The sequence below is a fragment of the Nipponia nippon genome, unplaced genomic scaffold (genome assembly GCF_047370975.1).
Source record: "Nipponia nippon isolate SJK-2023a ecotype South Korea unplaced genomic scaffold, ASM4737097v1 scaffold_9, whole genome shotgun sequence".
NCBI lineage: Eukaryota > Metazoa > Chordata > Aves > Pelecaniformes > Threskiornithidae > Nipponia > Nipponia nippon.
Window position 1 is genome coordinate 43,040,642 of NW_028262413.1, and position 24,844 is coordinate 43,065,485.

Genomic DNA, 24,844 nt, shown 5'->3' on the forward strand with positions numbered 1-24,844 from the left:
CTCTCTCTTGAGCTTGAGCTAGGGAAGGCAGAGGCTAGGACATCCTTGTCAAAGGGTATGGCTGGTTCAGGGCTTCAGATGTGTAACTGGGTGTGCAAATGCCGTGTGTTGGTGTTGGTGTGCTGGGTAAGCTGCAATCGAGTAGCTCCTCTGGTTTTGCCACGAGTGAATCTGAGTGCCTGTGTTATCCAGAGGGACTCACTCCAGACATCCTTGCATTGTAATTGATGTGCAGAGTCAGGGGAGGACAACCTGCGTATGCCAGTGGCTTCTCTTGCGTGATCTCTGTCCCTCCTGTCTTTGCCCTCAGCAGCTCTCTCACATAGCTGGGAGAGAGCTCTCCTTTGCAGCTGCATTGCCTTCCCAACTCTCCCATCTTTTGCTCCCTCAGTTGCCCTTTACCTTCCTCTTCCTTTGTCTCACAGCCAAATGACTTAACTCTGTGCAACCTCCTGGGACGGCTAGGCTGTAGGAACAGAATGCATCAGAGAAGGAGATATAATATTAAGTCGTCTTAGGAGCAACTTGTTAAAAACCTCAAGCTTCCCCTCTGCTGGTTGCTTTGCCGGAGTAATATGCCTTTGCTCTGTCAGGGTCTGCTCAGGGCTGGTGCTTGCTGGAGTGTAAGTTTTCAGACTTGCAGAGCGTTGACTTGGCTTAACCTGCATATCCCACTGTAGCAGAAATGTCTGCAATGTGTGTTTTGGCTTTGGTGTGCTGCGTGCTCTGAGTTCATCTCTTCCCCCCTTCCGTTTTCCATTGTTGGAACAACAATCTTCTGCTGGATGCAGAGCGCAACCGGCCCTGTATTGTGGGGCCAAAACAAACTCCCTGCTAGCGTGTTTTCCATCCTCCACAAGGTAAAATACCAGGGCTGAGAGCAGTTGACCCCCTGGTGGGAGTCTGTTGTCTGGAAATCCAATGACTGACTTCATGGGGCAAAACTTTGTCTCAAGCAATACTGCTGAGAAATGAATTTGCGTCCTTTGGAGCTGGGGGATTAAAGGGTTTGGACCCATGAGTGGGGGTGACTTATCTTCGGAGGGCTGCAACGGTTCCCTCCCCAGCCACCGATGCCACCAAAGTGCAGCCTGTTGCATTAAAACATCACCAACGTTCTGGACTGCAAACCACAACATTGCTGTCATTTAACTGTCCTTTCCAAATGGATGGAAACCTCTGAGAAGGTCAGAACTGGGGACAGAAAACTTTAGGGAGCCAGAGACCCAAGTAGCTGCCAAAATTGATTCAGCCCATTTTTCTGCCCCAGTTTTGCAAGTCTAAGGTATTCAAGGAAGGTGGTCACCAAATACCCCTTACACAAAATCTGTAGCACGTTCACATCTGGCCTTGTGTGAAATGGTAAGAAAAATATTTTCTGCTCCTTAACAGAGCCTGGAGTTTGAATCTTGTGTCTTTGGTTTTTGTTTTTTTGGGGAGATTCACTTGTCTTTACTTTTTAAGGGCTATTTCTTCTACTTTCAACCACTAAAGCAAATCCATGAATATTTGAATTACAAGCTTGGATGTACACATTGACGAACACTCGCCCAAGTGAGGCCACCTTTCTGAAAACAGAACTGGATACTTGTTATGGCCCTAACATTTAGGGACCAAATTTATGCAAGTTTGCCTCCTTAATCCCAGAGTTATAGATTAAACTGAAAATTCGAGAAAGCTGCCTGATCAAATGGCTTTGAAGTTTAATGCCAGCTTTTAGAAGTGAAACTTTAATGCTTTTGGCAATCCATGGCCATGTGCCTTATATTAGGCATTGGAGTTTTGGAAAAGTGACAAAAGCACCACTAAAACAGAAATGTTTCATTATTATAAACTCACTTTCCTGCTTTACAGAGGAGACCTGGGGAAAATGTTTGGGTTTTGTCTTGCTAAAAAAAACCCCATCATTTACATCATGTTTACTATGAGTTTCCCCCTGAAATATTAAAACACTGAAATAACAGAATAGAAGAAAATGAAAGGTTAGAGACAGGAAGATGTCCAAAATAATGTGACTTTTAAAGAACTGATTAATACACAGGCATTTGATTATTTGGTGCTGACTAATTCATATTTATTGAAGCTAATGGATGACTTTCTAGTGCAAGACAATTAGTGTTTCTGGTAGCTGAGAGATGGAAGAGTTTTGCGTCTCTTGCTGCGAAAAATCCAGCAGTCCCTTGGGATTAGAGAGTTTCTCCACGGCTGAGTGTCGTCTGCCTTCCTTAGTTGTACACAGTTGAGTACTTAACTGGGGCTCATCTGCAAGGTCACATTGGGAGCAGAGGATGGTGGCAAAGATAGGCTTCACAGACCTGAACAACTTCTTGAAAGGAAATGGGTCTGGATGCTCACAGATAGAAGAATAAGAAAATTACTGAGCATCAGCCAGGGCAGAGGTTGTGTTACTGTCTAGAAAGAAAGAATGATGAATTTTTGCTGGCATGGTCCATAGAAATGAATAGTTCTTAGAATATAATTTAGATCTTTTCTTCCATATTTTCTGTTCAGAAATCTTGGAAAATATTGTTCAGATGCTGAATGATGCCACAATGGAGATCTTGTCCTGGCGGATTGTTTCTATCAGCCCGAGAGGAGCATTACGGTAGTGGACTCTGAGGTAATGAAGTTCTTCAGATGTTCATAGCCAGTTCCACTTGCATTTCACAACATTTTCAGTGGACTCTTATCTGTGGAGCTTTCTGGCTTCTTGACTGGGTGATCATATTTTTCAAATCATGTTTCTGATACTGATGCTCATTTATGGCTGCTCGTATTTTCCAAGTATCTATTTCCTTACTTCACGTAAAATTCTTTCCCTGTAACATTAACCCTACAAAACACCAAAGAAGCATCAGCACTACCAAAGCAATTCAAGTGAATTCAAATATCTGCAAAACATTGTTTAAAACCCTTACCTAGGTCTAATACTTTGTGAAATTTAATGGAGAACAAACATTATCAAGAAATCTCATATCTCACTACTCAATAAGTAGATTCTTTTAAGGAGCTCCTAGTAGTGCAGCAGTGACATCCAGGTACATGTTGCTAGAAGTTATCTCTGCGTCTTTATAGTTATAGGTCTCAACTTTATATTGCATGGTTTTGTCAGTAATGCTTCTAGTTTTTTTCTCTTTTAGTCCTAAATTTGCAGGTGTCCAGTCAGTTACATATGAGGAGCAAATCAGTTTATAACTTAATACTAAGGACGGTGTTACAAATACAAATTTATACATTGCTCTGAAATGCCAAGACCTTTTTGCAATTTCCAAAATGGAAAGTGGCAAACTGTCAGTTAAAACTTCTAGTCACATTTCATAGGTTTTATTTAAATCTCCAGTTATGTTTCATTACAAAACTTAGGAAAATATTTTGTAACAGTGCAATAGTTCTGACAATAAGTCAACCTAAGATATCATAGAAAAAAAAAAAATCTCAACAATTATCCTTCCTACCCAAACCTTTTCTTAGAAGCAGTATTAGAAATTTTTAATGGCATTTTACTCCCACTATTGCCAAAGAGAGTTTCATCATTGACTCGAAGAGAAGCAATGTTTAACCCCTTAATTTTTGCATTAGCAGAGAGGAGTAGTTCAGTTGTTAGTGGATCTTGGACTGAAATGTGGTTGTTATAAATAAGCACAGTTCCATTTAACCTGAATTGAGCAGCTCCCAGTTCACCTCAGCTGAGGTTCTCATCCTCTGCTTGCACACACACCCCCCTACACCCCCCCCAAAATCTGTTCAGGTGCCATCATGATGCAATGAAAAAAAAAAATAATCCACTGATTATAAAGAAATTGCTACACTGGGCCGCAGGCAATGCAGAGGCTGAAACACCATAGTCACGGCCCTGACACAATGCCGACGGGAAGCCAGGAGCTGTCAGAAAGGTCAGAGTTTCAGTAACGTGTCTGTGCATTTCCAGCACTCATTGCATTCCCTTCTCCTGGTCTGTTGTTTCCTTTCCATACCCCTCTGGAGCAAATGCATCCTCTCAACAGACCTTCCTGGACAAAACATGTAATAAGTAAATAAATGAGGAAAGTTTCAAAGTCAGAAATGTCCTTCAAAACCTAATGGAAGGAGATCTGTTTTGGAGCATGAAGACTACTCTGGACCACTGAGCTCTTTTGAGCAGCTCTTTTCTATTCTGAAAGGTTTGTACCTTTCCTTTTTCTGAAATGATTTGCTAATGCTCCTCTTGTCCTCTGTGTACTTGCCAGTTCTTCTCAGAGATGTTGCTTAAAATGAAGCATTTACAAGGTGTGATTAACCAGGTTTAGGTCTGAAATTTAGACATAGAATCGTTTAGTTTGGAGAAGACCTTTAAGATCATCAAGTCCAACTGTTAACCGGCATTTAAAGTCCACTTTTTTTCAAGTCCACTGATTTAAAAATTTAACAGTTGTGCTCTGCTTTGTGCCTGCAAAATTATATCAGCTCAAGTGCAAATTAGATAAACTCAGGACACCAGTTCTCATCTGAATTTCAGCCTTACCTGAAAGCATCAAATTACTATCTACACTTCTGCTGTGGGTGCTCAGTGTAGGGTGTAATATCTGTCTGAGGAGCTGAATATGTAGCAGGGTTAACTCCTCCTGAAGCAGGTCTGATCGACTTGCTCGTGGTCATGCAAGAGGGCTGTAACATGTCTAGGGATCAAGTTGTGGTCTTCTGACAGTCAGTCCAGTGCTGTAACAATGATACCATCCTTTTGAGCAGATTGCTGATCTCTTTTCCACTTATGGACCCACAAAACATTACTAGTGGAGATGAGGATTCCTGTGTAAATGTAAGCCTGTGAGAATGGACTTGATCTTCACAACAACCTTTGCAGACTTCTTGGATGTGCATCCATATCTTCCTTCAGCTTGAAATGGTCAGTGGTTTATTTGAAACCAGCGGCATACTTTTTATCTTTGTCTTTAAGGAAACGTTTACATTTCTTCAGTGAACACAACAAAGTCACAACAATTAATAAACACTTAACAAAAGCAAATATATCCCCAAAATCTGCGTCCATAGCCAGTCATTCTAAGCAAACTTTTTTTAGACATACCATTTTACAGACTCTTAGTTGGGGATTTTTTTATCCAGAATCAGTCTTCAGATTAAGCTGGGACTCCACTGTGTTGTGGTCCCACCTTGCAGCTCTGCCACATGATGCATGGGAGTGCAACAGCTAACACAGCTTCTGCCTGGAAGTATGTGGACCTCGCTTTGACTGGAGCAATTTTTATTCTGCAAATGAGTGCCTGTATAATGATGTGTGTATGGTGGAGTGAAACATCTTATTTTCATCCCTTACTTTTGTCCATTTTTGCTTGCTTCAAAACTTGATAATGATTGCAAAGCAGCAGCTGGGAAACAGGCACATCTCTTAAGTATTACAAGGAGGATTTTAAGCATTGCTAAAATCAAAAGAATCTATGGGCCAATCTCAAAGAACTCCCCTACAAAACTTCAGATGGAATTAAAATGGCCATTTCTTCCAACAACTTGCAGCCCTGCTTGTGTATAATCATGTTTACACATATCATCATGCTCAGAGGGAAAAGTCCCACTCATAAGCAGAATGTTAGTAACCCGAGTAAGCCAAGGGGTGTGGAGCAATCTTTTATTTGACAAACTAATCTCAGTTTTGGGCAGGGAGACAAGCTTTCAGGTGTTCAAGCCTGTTGTCAGGTCTGAGGCAGCACACTGGTTTTCTGGTTGCAGCTCTCCAATTCAGCATTGATCATGTCTGATCCTACCTTGGAGGATAAAACCACCAGCAGAAGCTGCATGTCTCTCTTAGTGGGCCTTTCTACTGGAAACACAGTTCTTTTCTTCCATTAAATTCTTTAAGAATGAGGAATTATTCACAGCTGCTGGATTTATGAACTGGGCACAGCAACTGCATGCACTGTATAGCCTAAAAATGAAGCTAACTTTGACTTTCAGTTTGTTTCTTAGCAAATTGGCCATGTGTATTCCCAGCAGGAATACTGGAGAGAAACAGTGTCCACTGTATTCTAGCCCAGTGTAATCTGCATTTCTAATTAAGGCTATTCGCAAGTCCACTTATCTGACATGTGCAAAGATCAAATAATAAAGCAATGAGAAAACAGCAATTTGCAATGAAAACTTTGTTTTAAAATTCCTTTTTTATCTCTCTCTCATATAAATGCCAGGTGCAGATAGCACAAAGGATGCCTTGACAATTGTACTCACTGCTGCAGCGGGTTGTGGCACTTTTGGTTGTTCTGATCTGCTTTCCATCTCCAGAATCCATTTCTAAGGAGTTACCCATTGGGACACTGAGCGTTTGATCAGAAATGGCTCTGTGTTCTTCTAGATCCTGGGGTAGAATTTGGGGTAGTTCAGCACCTTCCAGGGCTGTGTCTGCTGCTGCGACTTTGCATTCATTCAGCTTAATGATCCTTTCTTCTTGGAGCCCTCCATGGTTGGTTCAGGGGCTGAACTGAAAAACAATCATGTTCAAAACCAGAGCTTCCTAAATTGCTCACTTGTAACATTTCCAGTCTTTCGTATTTCTCACATCTTTTGGAAGGAAAGATGGATTTTGAAACTTCTAAAACAGCTTATACTTTCAGCCTTTTTTCTGGTCAGTTGAGATGTTTTGCAGACATCCTCAGCTTTCACCCAGCTTAAGCCTCACTTAGAAGCTGAGCTTCTTTCACCTGCCTTGCCACCCTTTTTGCTTGGTACCTTGTCAGTTGACTTTGGCTCTGGTGTTTGCTGACAAGGTACCATGCTCTTGGTGAAGCCCCAGGCTGGGTGAGATATAGTCATCCAGTCTGTCCCACTGATTAGGCTGGTTACCTCTGATTTGGGAACTGCTCAGAAGATTGGAGAAAAAGGTGTAGAAGCCAAATCTCCAAAGGTATGAATTATCAAGGGAAAGGTTAAACCCACCTCCCTGGGGTGTGGCTTACTGATAATTCCTCTAAGAGTATATCAAAAGAAGCTGCTCTGGGCCAAAATTTAATTTAATTGGAAACAGTCTCCAATGGCATTTTGTTTATCTTTTAAATTTTCATTATGTAGCCATACAGGAAAATGCTTTAATGGGTTTAAACACCACATTTCATCAAATTGCCTAGGGAAACTGAGGCTGCCTTTTAATTTTTTTTCTATACAAATGTAAACTGGAGGTAAATTTTATTGTTTCTTTTCAGATTTACATTTCTAGTGCTGAGAGAGTACACACCTTGAAGGTGCATTGATGGAGCAGTACTCTGAGACACCACAGCCTCCCTGTGCATCCATCTGTTGGATTTAGAGGAAAGTTCATTTTGTGATTTGGTTTAGCTCTTGAGACTTCTGCTGTTGCTGTCAATAAATGCACAACCTGCAACATTAGATCATGGTTTCACTCCACACAGCTTTTCTCCTATGACAAATTTTTCTAAAACCCCACTACTCAGTCCTTCTCAAGTACATAATCTAACATGGCGTATCCCCAGTGTTCAGAAGTTGCGACAGGCTTGTCTAAATCATGGGTTGCTTTAAAAAAGCAAAAGAATTTAAAGCTCTGTGGGGCTTTTTTTAGGCTCCCTGTCACTGCTGAACCTTTAGCAGTCCCTTCCTTCTATTTTTCGTGATTTATCCACTGTTCTCATACTAAGATGTTCATACTGTTTCTTGCTTTTAGAAGCCAGTGCTAAGAAAAAAAAAAATCATAAGACTTGTGATATATAACCACAAGACTTGGCAATACTTCATTTTCCTTCAAATTTAGCATCTTCTTTTCATACACAGGTTTTCTCAGATTTCTTTTGCTTGAGGAAGCAGCCTGGAGCTTTGATTTTGCTGGGAATAATATAGAAAAATAAGAGAGGAACAGTGGGCCATTGCTACAATTGGGAAACCTAATTTTTATCTTAGTCCATCAGTGAGTCAATGCTGGAATAATGGAGGACCTTGCTCCTGTGACCAGATGGAGGAAAGCTGGAACTGGGATGTGCAATCTGAGAGCTCTTTTCTGTGAAGAGACAGGAAACATAACTGGAGGGAAGCGTTCAGAAAAGAGGTAAATAATCTGTGAAATGGTTAATCTTTGTCCTGTTTGGGCTGTTTTGTCTATTCATCATTGTATAGTTCTGCCCATCCTTTTTTTTGTTGGAACCAAGGTGTACCACGCACATCACTGTTTATACCTTTCACAGTTTCCACTACCTCTGGCCTTTGGCACTACAATTTGCAGAACTGCTTGGTGAACAGGAAGAAAGACAGATCCATTTCAGTCATTTCTCACTTTCTACCTCTTTCTGTGGGTTAAAATTCAGCAGGATCTCGTCCCTGGTATGATTCATAGCCTGGAAGACAAGAACACACCTGGGGGCTGCCATATGCAACAGGTATGAGAAGGAAGGGAGATACTGTATGCTGCTGTTGTCACCAAAAATAGATCTGTAAGACCAATGATAGAAACCCTTAAGATTAAATACAAATAAGAAAGAGCAGAGGTGAATCTTACTTTTTTGCCAGCTGCAGAGGAATAAATGTTACAGATATAACACGCGCTTCACAGATAATCCCAGCCTGTGATATGCAGCTTTTATTTTCAATATAATCTTAAAATAACAGCATATAAAATGAGAATTTCCTGCATCTCCCAGTCCTTGCAGAGGCCCAAACCAAGACATTCCATCTGTGACCCTTGAGCTAGGAAGATCAGACCCAAGCGAGTCTCACCTACTGTGTGAGAACAGTGATGACCCACCTCCCTCGCCCAGCGCAGGCTGTGAAAATGAGTACAAGGGGTAAAGCGCTTTGAGATCCTCAGATTGAGAAAGGTCAGGAGAGCGTCGCCGTCTCTTTCAGGAGCTCCAACACCAAGGGGAAAAATAAATCACACAAAGCTTAAATAGGAAACCGCAGCTGCTGTCAGATTAAATCTGTTACAAGTGCATTCCACTGCCTCGCTGAACAGTGTTTTATTTCACACCTCAAAATGTGAGGCCCTGTGCCATGGACTTGCTCCTTTTTCCCTATTCCCCCTAGATGACTTAACAAGCTGAAAGTGCAGCTGGAAATTAATGCTTCCTGTCTTTTTAAATAATGTGACATTGAAATCCTGGTATTTAATGCGTTGGCATTTAACATGCCACAATATTTCAGTTACTTTGCACTGGTTGGGGTGCAGAAGTGTTATTACAGCTGTTCTGAAATTCTGACAAAGAGGTGCATTTCTCTCTTCTTTTTTTTTTTTCCCCTCCACTATGTCCCGCCATAATTGCTTTTTGCCGCATCTCTGAACCGTAACCATGGCGATCCACCACATTCATCAGAGGACCCTCTTGTTGTTTTGCTTGTGTGAATGTAAGAAAGGGGAAAAAAATAAAAAAAAAAAAGAAAAAAGAAAGAGAACTTCCCAAAAAAGCAGATTTTTCTTTTTTCTCTCTTTTTTTTTTTTTCTTTTCTTTTTTTCTTTTCCTAATGACAGAAGCTGTATTGGAGAAGTGGCCTGGCCAAAACACCAAGGACTTGTTCATAGCCTAAAAAAGCAAGAGGAGGAGTCTGGTTGTGGAGGTGTCACTCTTTGTGGAAAACAGACTTAGATAACTGGAGTTTTCCCCCCTGAAAGGAGGAATTATGTGCGGAAGGGGCAGGAAAGGATGACCCTTTTCCACTTCTGTCTGATGACAAACTGGTCCTTGTTTGGAGAACAAGTTAATGCAGAACATCATTACCATATTAAAGTCATGCTGTTTCTGACTGGGGAAGGAGAAACCGCCTGGCTTTGGACAAAGATTTGGAGCTACCCCTTTCTGGTTTTGCTGGGTACATGGTCTGCTACTCATGCCATGGGTCGTGAGGAAGGAGAGAAGTTGAAACCACTGTCTGCAGTGGGGCAGGCAAGAGATGAAGGGGAAAAAGGCAATGTTCTTTCTCTGAGATGTTTTTCAGTGTCTGGCATCTCAGTATTCTGAAGCAGCCTTTCACTGCTTCAAAAAGCTTCGAAAATCAGCGTGGAGATGTTCATGTTGAGGGTCTTGGGCAGTTCATCTTTGCTCAGAGACTGTGCATGTCCTGGAGCTGCTTGGAAGGGATGGGAAAGCTGCCTGATGTTCAAAGTGTCCTTTGACCGGCTTTGCCCACCCAGAGTAGCAATACCAATCTATCGGTCACTGTTGGTGGATTCTCCAGGACACAAGGAAAGAAAAGCCAGCAGTGGTTGTTAGAGGGCCTGCCTGGGATCCTGTAGTGCAGAGCACGAGCATGGTACGATTTCCACTGTCTAGTCTGTAGGTGAGATGGCTGGGGACGAGGGTTTGGTGCCCTGCAAAACCTGGCTGCTCTTTCCTGAGGAACTCTAGGAGTCACTCTACATGTATTCATGCAGCATGATTTAGCTGTAGAAGAGATTTGTCCCCCTGTAGAAGTAATACGGCTTATTTCCATGCAGTGGAAATGACTACGTGATATGATTTTACTATCCTTCGATATGACAGCCAGGAACAGAGTGATGAAGCAGCTGTGCTCTGGATCCTATGGCAGCACTCACCAGATGATCTTGAGAGAGCCCTCAAACGTCCTTGCTGTGGCAATCATCTGTGGCAGTACCTGATTGTCTTGTAAAGCAGTAGCTCTTGACATAAAGCATCATCTGAATTAATAATTATGTATTCCAAGGCTGTAAGTTGTTATAATCAGGGACTAGCTTTTGTTTGGCTTTACAGCATTTGGCACAGGGGCTCTGGTCTCTGGGACTTCAGTGCAGCAACAGGCTGATGCAATTCATTCCAAAGTCCACTTTTGAAACTCCTTCACTTGGAGTCCTCTTGTGTCCCTGCTCTGCAACAGCTGATAACAGTCATCAGCAATGATTGTGGAGCTGTGGTAATTAGAGGGGCTTCTGCCCTTCCTCATTTTCTCTCCCTCAGCCAGCTACACTTCTGCCCTCTCTACCTTCGTCACTAGCAGTGCTGGTGGATCAAAGCCTATGTGCACACTGCAAATGCCCCAGTTTGCGGGTTGGGATCTCAGCACACACCCAGCCTGTGTCAGTGGTTTCAGCCAGCTCGCTGGACCATGCATGGTGCTGGCCAAGGCAGGGGCACACATTTCTTCCTGCCATCAGCACAGAAACCCTAGAGGAGGAAGGTTCCTCAGGCAATGGTACTTATTGATGTGCCTCAGCATGGGCATTTACTGGAGAGGCAGAGCCACCAGAGCATTGCTCAGTGACCTGAGAGGTATTTGGTTGGAAAATGTCTGGTTTTGTTCTCGTCTGAGAGCCATTTGATCCATCCCCAAAGATGCAGCATAGCAAAGGCCCTGGGGCCCTCCCAAGGGTGACAATGGATACACTGGGGTCTGTAGAGCAAACTGGGTTGTCTACAAGTCAAAAAGTCTTAGAGACCCATTTCTAGGTGGGACTGTCAATATAGAATAACAAAGCAAAAAGCACTCCAGGCTAAATGTTATCCGTGATTATTTTTAACTTTATTTTTACTGTTTCTGATGTGTTCTTTGATCTGTCTTGTTGATGTTTATTTTTCTATTTGTGATAAGGGTCATGTGTCATGCCTCCCTTGTATCAGGTGTTGTACAACCATGTACTGTCCTTCCCCCTAACAGTTCACAAAGTCTTCCTCTGTGGATGGGTTCTCACTGGCACTGCAGTCACTGAGTTGTACATGCTCTTTAACAGGAGTTTCTTTAGAGGATGTAGGACTCCTTATTTCTCTTCTCAAAAGCAATGAAGAAGAATGAACCTCCTCATTGGAAATAAACCAGGACATAAAAAGCCCAATAAAGTTTCAAAATATTTTCCATAATCAAAATTCTCAGCTATTCATAATAATTAACAACACCTCAAAATTGAATGATTTGGATATTTAGTATAGTGAAATCTATTTGTCCTTGGGTTCTTTTCTTGATTTCTGCTCCATTTTCCCACATAAGGAAAATGAACTTCTTCCACACTGCCTAAAAACCTGGGACCTAAATGGTAATCTCAAAATATCTTTTCGGATATTTATCAACCATAATGTACAACTTCCAAAATACTCAAATTCTCTGCCAAATTTGAAAGAGGTGTCTGTCTGTGGAAGAATGTTGTGTATGCATGCTGTTTGCAGTGTGCAATCAGAGGACAAAGGTAGAACCTTTTTTATGAGTAGGCCCTGCACTAAAAGCTATTCTAACCATGTTTGATTAGGGATTCACTAAGTATATGTCTGCAGATGTAGAAACCTATTAGTGAAAATTTTATATAAAGCTACTCACACTAAATAAACTGAAGCAGGGTAAATTAAGTGGTGATGAGTAAAAAATGAAACAGCAACTCTTCACTGAAGAACTGTCTTAACTTTTTCTGCAAGGAAAATAGCACAGTGAAGGAACTATATAAGGTCCCACTGGACCATGTAAGGTCCAGCCTGTGAGGCTGCAGGAGCTCTGGGAATGCAACATTCTCAAGCAAAAGGGCCACAGTATCAGCTGGGCTCTGGAGTTAGTTGTCAAACAACGTATGCTACAACCCCGAGGTGCTAATTTAAACTTAGCTTTTTTTCCCCTAGATTTGAGTAACGCCCAGAGATTTCGGTCTCCTGCGGATGAAAAACAATAAACACGTTCTCCAGGGATGTGTTTTGGTGGGGCTAGAAAGGTGCACTTTCCATATTGCCAATCTCTGAGTGAATTGCTCTGGTATAAGGTAGGTTCTGAGCCACAAATGATTTTTTTTTTTTTTTTTTTTTTTGTAGCTCTCTATTTTGGTTGTTACAGCTGAACACAAAACAGTGCTCAATGGGGCCATTCGGTAGAGCTGCCATAGGTGGAGGAAGCTGTTTGAGGTTTCCTCAGAGCAGCATTGAAGTGTGATGAGCACCAGAAACAGTAACGCCAGGTAGAGCAAATGGAACTTGGAGCTGAAAATTAAATATTTTTAATTAAAATCCACATCTGCAAGCCACTCGCTGGGAGCCAGGGTTTGGCTGCTAAATTATGCTGACGCTCTGGGATCACCAGTGTCAGAGACGGTAATCCCAGAGAGGCAGCCAGCAGATCTCGCTGGTTAATATTTAAAAAGCTGCTGGCGCCTGATGGAGACCGTTTTGTGAAATACTCCATCAAGGCTGATTGTTTCTGCTTGTGAGTAGTGTCATACATGGGTAGCTTAGCTGTCACTTTTGTCTATGGAGCAAGCTTGGCCTTGATGCAAGTTCCAAAGAGTCTTTAAGCTGTTTCAACATGGTGGCCACTGAATTTGGTGTTATGACCATGGATAACATCTCTTGACTACTCTGTCTTCTTTCCCCAATACTTTTAGGCAGGAGGAGGCTGAGGAGAGATGGCTAATGTGCTGCGATGGTTACCAAGCCAGGGATTTGTCCTGCATGCCCTATGCATCCCACTCCACTGCTGGCTTGCACCCCTCTGCTTACCCAGCTGCTTCGTTGGCCACCTTGCAGCTGTGACCACAGCATCCCCCTGAGCAGGAGTTTTGTCTCTCTGTGGTCTGAAGAGACACTCTGGGGCTGGAAACACGTGCCAGGAGAGGTTGCAGTTCATTTTTTTTTTGCTGTTAACAGAATAACTCTGAATCAGTCTCACACAATCCTTCCTAATGCAGCTACGGAGGCAGGGAAGAGCTGAGGTGGAGTTAATTATGTTCCTCTGCACCACGCTGTCTACATTATAGGCCGTGAGAGAAAGGGTTTGAAGCCTTTTAGCAATCATTTCAAAGCCAGAGAGCAGATCAGTACATTTATATCTGGTTAATATGCCTCAGTTCTCATCAACATTTAGCAACCCCCTATCCTGTCTTTACTGCTGTGTTGGCTTTCTATGCAAATAGATCTAATAGCATGTTTTTCATTAAAAACAAACAACAACAAAACTTGTATCCTAACATCTTTTAGCAGGAAAGGAATAATGTTAAGCGGCAGATTAAGAAAGAGGTGCCAGAAATGTTTTAGAAAGGCTTTTGGGAAGAGAAAAGTTGGAGCTTTCTGTTCAGGTCCTAAATTTCAGATTTGTTGTTTAAGTTTCTGTCTGCTTAAAGGGAGAAACAGGTGTGGTAAGAGAGAACTGAGAATTTACAGACTTCAGACGTGAAGATCTCTGCAAGACAAAAGCTTGTCACCCTCATATATCTTCCCAATCAGTTGGGAAACAAGACTTAATCAGTTGAGAGGGTCTGAGCAAACAGGGTTATCTTTCAGCTTTCTCTAAAAGTGGCCAGATTAATACTTAATTCTGTCAAATGAGAAGTGAAGTCGGGAGAAGTCAGCCTGCCTCGGAGAAAGGTTGCTGTCAGTGCCAGAGAGGAGGCAATGAAACACAAATGGTCAGGTTCACTTTTGTTTAAAATCAATTTCATTTGCTCTAACACAACCTGGTTGTGTTTGTATTTTCAGTAATGACTGGGAATAATTAATTCTCCTTCATTTAACAGATCCCTCGCTCTCTCATCACTCGAAAGAAACCCCCAAATTATGTTAAAAATGACTTTGACAACAAATTAACTCAAGATTTTAAACCAGTTGTCAGTGTCCCTTTAAGTCAAATCCTCTTTCCACTTATAGCACAGACGCATGAAAGAGGAGGCTGCTGTTCCTGAGCGAGCACGGAGGAAGATTGAGTTGTGCGTGGGAGGACAGAACAGGAGAACACTCCAGTTACTTGGGCCACTCCTCCAGCAAAATTATTAAGTATTGTTAGAAACTACTTTGCAGGGGAAAAAAAAAAAAAAGTTAATCTCCTAAGGATAGTCGAATGATGGGGCTGAGCTGGCAATAACAATAATTAAGGAGAAAAAAAAAAAAACTTTATTGAAAGAAGTTGGCTAATTTTCTCCACCATTCAGCCTTATTCTGGGGAAACAGGAGATAGCGTTTTTGTCACTGTTTCCAAACTGGATAAATCACCCAATCTATAAGCCATAACAAATCCTTCTTCTGTTCCAGCTCTTTCTGAAGTTATTTTTCCTCCAGAGAGGGAGAATTGCAGCCCCAAACTTGATTCAGAAGGGTCCAGGATATTCAAGCCTTCAAAGGTCATTCAGACACAAACTAAGACAGACCGTGTAGCAAGCATGTGGGGACTGAGTTCAAAATCAAATCTAGGTAGTACAAATACCCAGAAGAATTTTCTTTCCATTTTCTATTTTGCCCCATCACTCATATATTGTACTATTGAATTATCTAAAGAAATAAAAGATGTTTATGTTGTCTAGGTATATTCAGCAAACTTTATTCTGCTCCCAAGAGTTCATCCATCAGGTCCAGCCTCCATCTTAAGTGGAGACGAGTGGATCTGTACATATATTGCTGCATCTTTCTACGCCCTGTTCCTCATGATGGCTGATCAGCAATACTTCAAAGAAAGGCCAAAACTGAACCCAGACAAACCACATAAGCCTGCCAGAAGACAAAAAGGGTGAGGGGGGGGATAAATCTTTCTAGTTCTCCAGAAGTAACCACAGAAACCTGATGCATAAGATAAATACAATGCAAATAAAGAGCAATCCAGTCTCCTTTCAGCCCTTTGGGGATATACTGGCACGCAGCTTCATGTCTCCTTGGCAATACAATCCCTTTCAAAGGCTTATCAAATTCCAGTTCAGATTCCTTACTATAACTGCTTAATTTTAGAAAACCATAACAGAGTTTCAATGCTCAAATAATCAATACTTGTACTTTCATTTTCATGGTAAGATTATTCATGGCCGATCTATAATTAACTGATCTAGTTCCAATAGTGTCCTTCAATTTAAATAATCTCTTTCTTTACTGTTCCCCTGGCCCCAGCACCCTGAACCCCGAATACATTTAAGAAGTATCATCATAACCTCTTTTAATCTTTAGCTGTTTATATAAGACAAAGTCCCTTAACCTCTTCATAAGGGAGCCATTGCATTCCTGTCATGTTCTTATACCCTTCTCTGTACTTGTCCCAGTAAGAGGGTTGTTCTTAAATACAGGTACCAGAACTAGATGAAGTATTTCCACAGGTTTTTATCAGTGCTTTCAACATTGATACCGTTATTTTTATTTTTACCAAAAACACCTCTCCTAATGCATTCTAGTCATTCCTTGGCTGACCAATAAATTCGATTCTTTCTTTCCTCTGTGGCAATTAATGGATTACTTTTTTCCAAGGCTTTGACATTCCTTTTTTCCAGGACTTGGTGGATCTTTGGAAGAGTACAGCTGTGGCAATTCCTGTTTGATGAAGCCAGAGTACCATTGACCTTTGCTGGGTGATGAAATCCTATTATTCCATTTCTTCTCGGCATCTCTCCAGTCATTTTCAGCTTGTGCTTGAAGTGGAACAGGGGTTGTTTCTGTGCCTGGACGGTACAGGTACGATGAATAGAAGTCACAATTCTATAATAATAACAAGGATAATAATACTACTTGCGTAATGATAGTCTAGGTGATCCCCTCTTAGCCTGTGTTCCTAATGTGGTTCCAAATTAGCAGATGAAAAGGGATTTTCAAACACAACGAGAGAGTGTTAGTCATGCCCTAAGCACCTTTTGCTATTAAGTTTTGCAAAATTACACATCAATTCGTGTTGCCTGTCAGGTTTCCTCAGAGCCACAAAACCAGTTGAAGCAAATTGTGGGGACTGTGTGGATTGCTCAGATGCTGCTTCAGCAGCTCCATGGTGGTTTCCTATGTGTCACCAGTTTAGACCAGTAGAGACTGTCCCAAGTTATTATTCACTTTTGGATCAAAGATCATATTTTTACATGAGGAATGCAATTATAAATAGTTTATAAAGTGTTAGTAAATTATTAATAAAGAAGAATACTCAAGTCATGAATAACATGTTATAGATTATTTAAAGCGCATCAGTTCTAATAGCATAGATGAATATAAAACTGGCTAGCACAGTATTGAAGAGTCCATAACAATTGATTTACTCATTATTAATATATCTATTACTACCTTATTAACCTGTTGTTAACTATTTACATGATTACCTCGACAGTAAATGAATCTAAACTGATTTCTTGTGAAACAATCATTTGGAAAAGTCATTCTTTTAGATTCTGAATTTTGAATTTATCGAAGAAAACATGTAAGCATTTTTTTGTCCCTGTAGTAAATTAAAAACATGTGATTAATTGTTTTTCATGGCTTCCCAAAAGGTTGTATTCCCTCTGCCACTGCTATCAAAACTCTTTTCCATAAGCTAATCAAGTTAATGTGCAGGCAAGGGAGTAAATGAAAATAATTATGTTCATCTAGGGCTTTGAAAGGAGAAAAGTTTACTACTTCACAAATGGACATTAACAGGACTGGTGGAAGTGTGGTCCATGTGCAAGCACACTGGTGAGATGGATGGGATGTACAGCTTTGGTTGTACACGACATCATCTGAGCGCAGCTCCTGGGAGGACACTGAGGAAGGAGGAGGTAGGGTGAATATCAGGAAGCATTTCCTGGCAGTGAGGTCTGTTGGGCAGTGGAATGATCTCCCCGGAGAAATGGAGGAAGTCCTGTTGCTAGAGTCAATTAAAGGGTAGTCTAGACAAAACCCCCATTAGGCTGATCCTTAGGAGAATACCCTTGTAGATGGGGAGGGAAATGACATGAGGGATGGGAAAATGACCTCATCCATCTCTGTCACCTTGAAAATGCAGAGGCTATGTTGGTGTTGGCTACCCCTCCACAGAGGATGCCAGTAAAGATGTTAATCATAAGGATGGTTTTATGATATGGGTGGGAAGGAGTCAGTAAACATCAGTGACTCACAAGAACTGTCAAAAAAGTCCTTATGACGTGTCTTCTGGTCACTATTTTTTGGTGAGGTCTGTATAATAATTAGCTAAGCATACGGGAAAAACTCTTTGGTCCATTAATAGTGCCCAATCAGTTAGTGTTTGGATTGTTAATGTTTGGATTTCATCATCTTAAGCAAAAGATAACAAAAGAAAAAAGATCAAATTGCAGTAGACCTAAAAATGTTGGAGCCTCCTATGCTGGAGACAGTCATCTTGGCTCCATCCACGGCTGCATTACTCTAGAATTAATGGTGTAGCATAATCAATAAAAGCAGCTCAACTATACCAGGGTAATTGCACCTGGCTTTATTTTGTCTCTCATGACAGACCTTGGCCCTGTGCTTTGTAGCAGCAAGGGCTGCTTTATAGTCCTTGCCCATGCAAAGCAGCCATCCTGGTGGGAGGGCTGGTACCTGGGGCACCCACCAGCAGCAAGTCGCTGGCAGCAAAGGAGGGCTCTATTGGCATCCCTGCCCTCTCCATCCTGGTGTCTGGCAGATGGGGCATAATCAAGGACCCCGTCTGCCTGCCTGGCTGCAAGGTATTAGAGCAGCTCCCTGTTGGTTTTGCAGGGGACATAAACATGATCAGATTTAGGGCTGCTCCAATCTATACAACATTGGCACCTCCAAGACAGCTGGAAATGAAGAGTGGCTTTAAAACATCTCAGGGATGCACCAAATAAGTGCTTAGCTCAAAAACTAGCTCCATGCCTCATGCAGAGTGACAAGGGTCTGTCAAACTCTACCTGTGCTGAAGAACAGGAAAGAGATAATGATGGCTTTTGCCTTACTAAGGTAGGAATTATTTTCATCCTGTGCAATAAAAGTTTAATAGTTTACATCCAAGGCACAACTGTACAATTCATCTCATAGTCAGAATGTTATCCTGAAAATTACACTTTAGTTAACAAAGTGCACAGCAATCCTCTCCTTGTCCAACAGCTAGAAGTCTCAAAAAATCAGGTAGGGAAGGCTTAAAAATATTTTTCTTTCTCTCACACAATGTAAATTGCTTTTGACTGTTTGTTTTTGTTTAGGTTTTTTTTTTTTTTAAAGTGAGTTTCCAAGGTCATTAAAAATGAATTCAGGCCTTTAAATTTCTAAATACCAGAGGAGACCCCATTAGCTCTCATCCTCCTGTCAGTGTCTTTTCGGGAATATTGAAGTCACAGATGCGGAGGAAATGCGCCCAGTCGGTAGATAACGCCTGACTGGCCTCTGACCCTGGGGTTAAACTGCTGTCTGGGCTCTGCAGACCAGTATTCCCCTTCCCAGGGATGGAAAGCTGCCAGCCAGCTGTCAGCATGCCAGGGCATTGCATCCAGCACAGGGACATGATGATACGATATCTTTTTAACGTCCTTTCCTTTCATGCCCCTCCGCGTTAACAGGGACGGTGGGGATTGTGCGAGCCGGCGCTCAGCCTCCCATCGGTTGTGTTTTCATAGCTGCCAACTAAATCTGATTAGTTTGTCTGCGTTCCCAGGAAAGTAAATCTGCTGTTTATCATCGGGTGCATCAAATCCTGGGTATTTGGACTGATGCTTGTTAAGGCACATTATTATTTATTTTCCTTATTGTGCAATAGCCACAAGGATTTTTACAGTCTGTTGAATTATAGGTAAACGGGTGTTTTATCAAGCTAATCCAATGAGACTGGTAAGCCAGAGCCAGCCTCTCTGAGCCTCTGGTGCAATCAGGGAAGGGAGAGGACAGAGATTCGTGTAGCTTTGATTTGATCCTGATGGCACTAAGGAGGGAAGAGTGATTGTTGTTGTTGTTGTCATAGCTGGGCAGGCCACCAAAGGGGTTTGCTTGTGGACTGAACCTCGCGCAGAGACGGGTCCCCTCTGACCACCCTGCTCACAGAGGTTCCCCGCCATGCACCCACTGCAGAGTAGTGCCCACCTGAAATATTTAACCAGAATGTGCCCTTTCCAAAGCCTGGACATGCTATAGCTTCATTAACACCATCCTGAGGTGATTTGGGTTGGGTACCAGGGAACGGGGCACCTTTTCCTCCCAATCCATCATAAATGGTGGTGTTTGCTGCTGCTCTGGTGACTCAGCCCCTTTCAGGTTCCTCCCTGCCCTGGCAGTATTTGCACTTGCAATAATACTGTGAGTTTACAGATGGGAAATTGAGTTTAAGTGACTTTCCCCAAGCCATACACAGTCTGTGCAGAGTGAGGTGCTGAACTCAGGTCCTGAACTAACCCCTGCCCATCCCGACACCATCTTCCTTCCTCCAACCTGAGATGGAAAACAGAGGTCACGACTAGGCACGCTTTAAAGCATGACATATAAGCAAGAGTAGACACGGGACTGAATGGCTTCCAAACAGGATCTTCCTACCTAAAATACCCCTGGCTGTTCAGCTGCAGAAAAGACTCTTCACTTCCCTCTATATTATACTTACGCTTAGCTGCTGCCTACCCCAGATATGCCTGCATCTTTGTGGTGGGTGAAATGCCTCCTGGGAGGACACCATCTAGATAGCTTTTATTAGAGCCAGTTTTCCTGCACTTGGAGCTTCCCAAGCTTTGACTCAGCACTGGCTATCAGTGGAATGCAACGTGGTCTTCAAGGAATACACATGAGCGTGCAGACTCCTGGTGCTCATCAGTCACATGGACAGTATCTTCTGCTCTCAGCATAGAAGCTTCTAGTCTTTGTTTTCACCTTTTTAAAAATTATTATTATGTATTTAGAAAGTGGTTTTCAAAATATATATATTTTCCCATTGTTGCCATGAATGAATTCTTCTTAGGAAAAAGAAAAAAAAAAAGTGAATTTCAATCTGGGAGTAAAGCAGTGAGTACCATGACAAAGCTTAGCAGGTTCATAATGGATCTTTTCCTCAGGTGGTAAAAGCCTATAGTTAGTCTCAGTTTGAGTCTTGCTTTATTATGCTTACACAGAAATTGGAAAATCAGACTCAAAATACTGCAAGTGCAGCAGGTTTAGTTAGCACAGTCTCCGATAGAAAGGTGGAGGACAGCACAAGTACAGATTACTCTGATTTGGGCGTAAACCATTGCATTTGGCTTAAACTCAGTATTGCTTAAGCTTCCTCCATACATCCCTTCCCACCAAAAACCCTCACACACAGAAAGTCTATGCTTAAAAGATATAGACTTGGGAGAGCACATGCTGGCAGCAACAGCAGCTGTACAAAAGCATTCTCTGCTTGCTTTCATCTCCTTCCTAATGGAAAGGAAAATGGAGCATAAAGATATTCTGCAGAAGGTTAAGTGCTCCCGTCTAAATGTGGTGGGTTTGGAGGAGTCAATGAAGCAAAGCCGGGGGGAGCGGAAAGCGGGTAGGGGGGACCTGGAAAGGATGCACTGTTTCTGTTTTTTAGCTGCAGATGTGTTATTCCAATTAACTTGAAAGCGGGAATGCAAGGGGTGAGCTGGAGGGAAGGTGAGGAAGCGTTTTTATGGCAGGAGGTGAAGTCTACACCGTAGACAGTGATGGAGATGGCCCTCCTGGTCTCTCTAAGGTCATCTGGTTTTATGTGAGGCGAGAGGTGTAAAACCAGTATGTGAAACCCAAACAGGAAGGGCCTGAATGGCGCATGTGGAAGAGCTTAACAGGCACATGCTTGACCCAGGGCTTGGATTGCTGCTCATCACCCAGCGACCCCCGTAATCACAGGCTTTGCTGGACACGTCGCTGTAGTAAGTTACAGGATAACGCACTTGCCTTTATTTGATGATAAGCCCTAAAGTTTGACTGTGTGTATGTCAAGGTCTATGGAAAAACCTTGTTGAGTGGATGGCTAGCATTAGGATATAGATGGAAGAACAGCTCTTTGGAACATCCCTGCTGGACTGAAATGCTGAAGGTACTTATAATTGCACTGTGGTGAGAATCTGGTGTGTTAAACAGAGTTCCAGGATGGAAAAGAGGAGGAAAGGAAGTGTGTGGGGGGAGGACATGATAATGCTGAGAATAAAAGTTAATTAAAAAATAAAATCAAGGGAAATGTGTCTCTAAGGCCACTTCTTTCGCAGAGACCACCTGTCAAACGCTTCCCTGTCTATAAACCCAAGATTGGCTTCCAATCTAGTCTGCAGTTCTTTAATTTTTAATGCCTCTCCCCTGGTCTCACAGGTGGCTATTATAGACAGAAGCTGTCGCCTGTATAGATACAGATGTATGTGATGCACGCACTGAACATGAGTGCTCAGGATTCAGGAACCGACACCAGGCGGGAGCAGGAGCTGCCAAAGGAGGTTGTTAAACTGCAGAGAGCAAGGTGTCTCGGCATTGTTAGGGATTGCCACGTCTCTTCTTCCTTCTTTTTTTTTCTTGGCTCTCCAAAATGTCATCTTGGTGCATTTGAGTTGACAACAGCACTAGATGGTGAACTGGAGGCAGACAGTTCAAGGTGGGGTTTGTGTTTGGGATTTTGAGGCAAGAACCACTGGTTTTAATCCAAGCCTCCTCTCTGTTACAATACTTAGCTTCCCCATGGCTGCGATTCCAGGTAAAAAATGGGGGAGTCATAATTCCTTTTTTACCTGACTCACAGGGGTGTTGTGAGGCTCAGTTAGTTAATTATAGTAAAGCTTCTGAATAATAATCATAATAACACTTAGCAAATGAAAAGCGGGTATTATTATCGTTAAAGTAATGACAAGGCACCCTGCTGAAAGAAGCAAATATAATGCTGATTATTAAAATCATTTGTATTTAGTGGCAAATGTTGCTGCTGCTTTATAAACTCAGAGATGTAATCTTGTCCCCAAGCCATAACAATAAGTAATTCTAAGTGCTTTGTTGTTAGGTTTCTTGGGATACAGTAACAAACAGGTACCTTCAGTCAGAAGGGCTTTTATTTTAAAATTAAGAGAACAATGGAAGAAAAGAGAAGAAAAACAACATCTTGCTGACATGAGGCCAAAGGTGTGTGTCTTATCTGAGCACAAGCCGGCTGCTCTGCCCTGTCCCTCTGGTGCCAGCGTGCGCCAGGAGCAAGGGGTGAATTTGGGAAAAGTTGCAAGGAGAGTAAAAGAAGGAGAGGAAGTTTGAGTTTGGAGGATATCTGAAGGCAAGATTTTGGTACAAATGACACACAATAAATAATTATTTTCACCAAGCCCAATGGTAAGATCTCAGATATGATACTGTCCATATAGCTCACGTATCTTAGCTTTTATTTCCATTACCTCCCTTGAGCTCTCAGTGTCACAGCCCAGCCCAGTTGCCCTGGGTGCTCTTTTTTCCTCATGTACATGGTTGCAGCTTTCTCCCAGAAAACTTTCCTGCATTGCCGGTGTATCGTAGGAATATGCCCCAAACCTGCCAGGGTCTAAGCACAGCAGTGCTGTGAGGCTATCCTGCCAGGTGGAGCAGCTGGGAGGAGGAAAAAGAGGGAGATTTTGGGTCAAAGCTAGTGAAGGGAGAAAACAACTTGTGATTTTGAAGTAAACATCGATCTTTTGGGTAATACTATATTTTTTTTTCTTCCTTTTTTTGCCCTTTAACTACAGTTTGAGATTTGAGCAACCGGAAGGGGCCAGTCAAAAAGTCATTGCTGTCAACTGCCTAGTGGAAAAAATGCCTGCTCCCATCAGAAATATCCCCACCGCAGCTGGTCATAGCCGGCTGATGCCAAAGACATCGTCTCAGAAAAGGGTAAAAATATTGAACAGGTCTCTGGAGAATCTCGTCACTCTCCAGGCGTGCTCTCTCCGAGTCCTGCGTTAAAACAAATAGTAGAGAGGAGAAAAAAATCTGCGGAGTCACTGTTTGTGTTGTATATTTTGTGTTGACAGATGGGTTCAGTTACTAGAGCTATTAATCCAGCATTTTTAGGAACATAAAATTAATTTTTGGAGGAAATAAACTACATAAATAAAATGAGTATAATTGGATATCGCTCTGGTTCCACTGATTCTAGGGTTGTAAATTGTACTTGATGTTTGTGGTGTCAGGTTCTGAGGTCTTTAATTCTGTTCCTTAAGGGTGACTTATGCAGTGAGGGGCGAATGTTTGCTTCAGCAAGTTTGACTACCTCAAGGGGATCCCAAAATTGCTATAATAAGACTCACTCGTTAATACAACCTCTTTGCTTTTGGGCTGCAATGTTTCACGTTAAAGTTGCCTTTTGATCGCGGGAACGGTTATTATTCATATAAACCTAAGGCATGTGAATGTGGCAGAAATATTTAGGTTGACATTCAGGTATTTGTATTTTACTTTTGGTTTTATTGTGGTTGAGGTTGTATTGTACTCTTGGTCCTGTCACTGCACATCTCTACTTCCAAGGTCTTTTGTGGCCGGTTTTGGAGGGTTGAATTGTAACCATTTTCACATCCTAGGGTGAGAACATATATATTTTAACTTCTGAGCCTTCAAGCTCACAAATATGGCAAATGCAAGGACAGAATAAGCTTTATGGTACATTAGACAACTCCTCTCATCTTAGGAACCTACCAGTAAGTTTTGATCCATTTCTGGAAGGGCAGGTTTTGAGACCCAGCAATTCATTGCCATAGCTGCAGCATCCTTAGAACCATGAGCTGCCAAGAATAGAAGACATATTAGATATATGAATTTCCTTTACCTCTTATAAGGTCTTGACGCTGGTGTCTCCCTGGATGATTGGGTGGAAGAGAAACAGAATTCATGCAGGTACCTAGCCCAGTCTGGCAGAGGCACTTAGGACCTCTTCACTCTTTCACTTTCTTTGTTTAATTTATTATACTGTCATGTATAAACATCTTCAGAAAAATATTAATTAGAGTGTGTATTCCTTGACAACTAACTCTAAATGGATTAAACATGCTTTACTCGATGAAGCAAAGAGGTGTTGATTAAGAGAAATTGAATTGTATCCCTGAGACAATTTTCTGTCTCTGTATCTAGAGAATATGGGCAAACTAATGCTTGTAGAAGAAACTGAGCAGCTACACTACAAGTATCTCAAAAATAATATTCAGGACATACATATTAATTGATTTAATGTAAAAATGCTTGATGCAAACTTGTGCTGAGACTTTAAATTGAGGTCCTGACCATTCTCTGTGGTCACTGGAGGATCCCACAAGAATGGGAACGACCTGGCAATTTCCAGT

At 42.0% G+C, this 24,844-nt stretch overlaps 1 protein-coding gene across 3 annotated transcripts in view; it reads left to right on the top strand.

Moving 5' to 3' along the window:
• Positions 1–7,773: 7,773 nt before the first annotated feature.
• The window catches only part of LOC148050299 (uncharacterized), a 100,659-nt gene continuing 83,588 nt past the window's right edge, over positions 7,774–24,844 (top strand). For all 3 annotated transcript variants that reach the window (XM_087745323.1, XM_087745324.1, XM_087745326.1), the window contains exons 1-3: positions 7,774–8,038; positions 12,537–12,673; positions 16,145–16,325. Coding sequence is in view for 1 of the 3 variants with exons in the window: in XM_087745326.1 (XP_087601452.1) it covers positions 16,226–16,325 (100 nt within the window). In the remaining 2 variants the exon portion in view is untranslated. The remainder of the gene's footprint in view (positions 8,039–12,536; positions 12,674–16,144; positions 16,326–24,844) is intronic.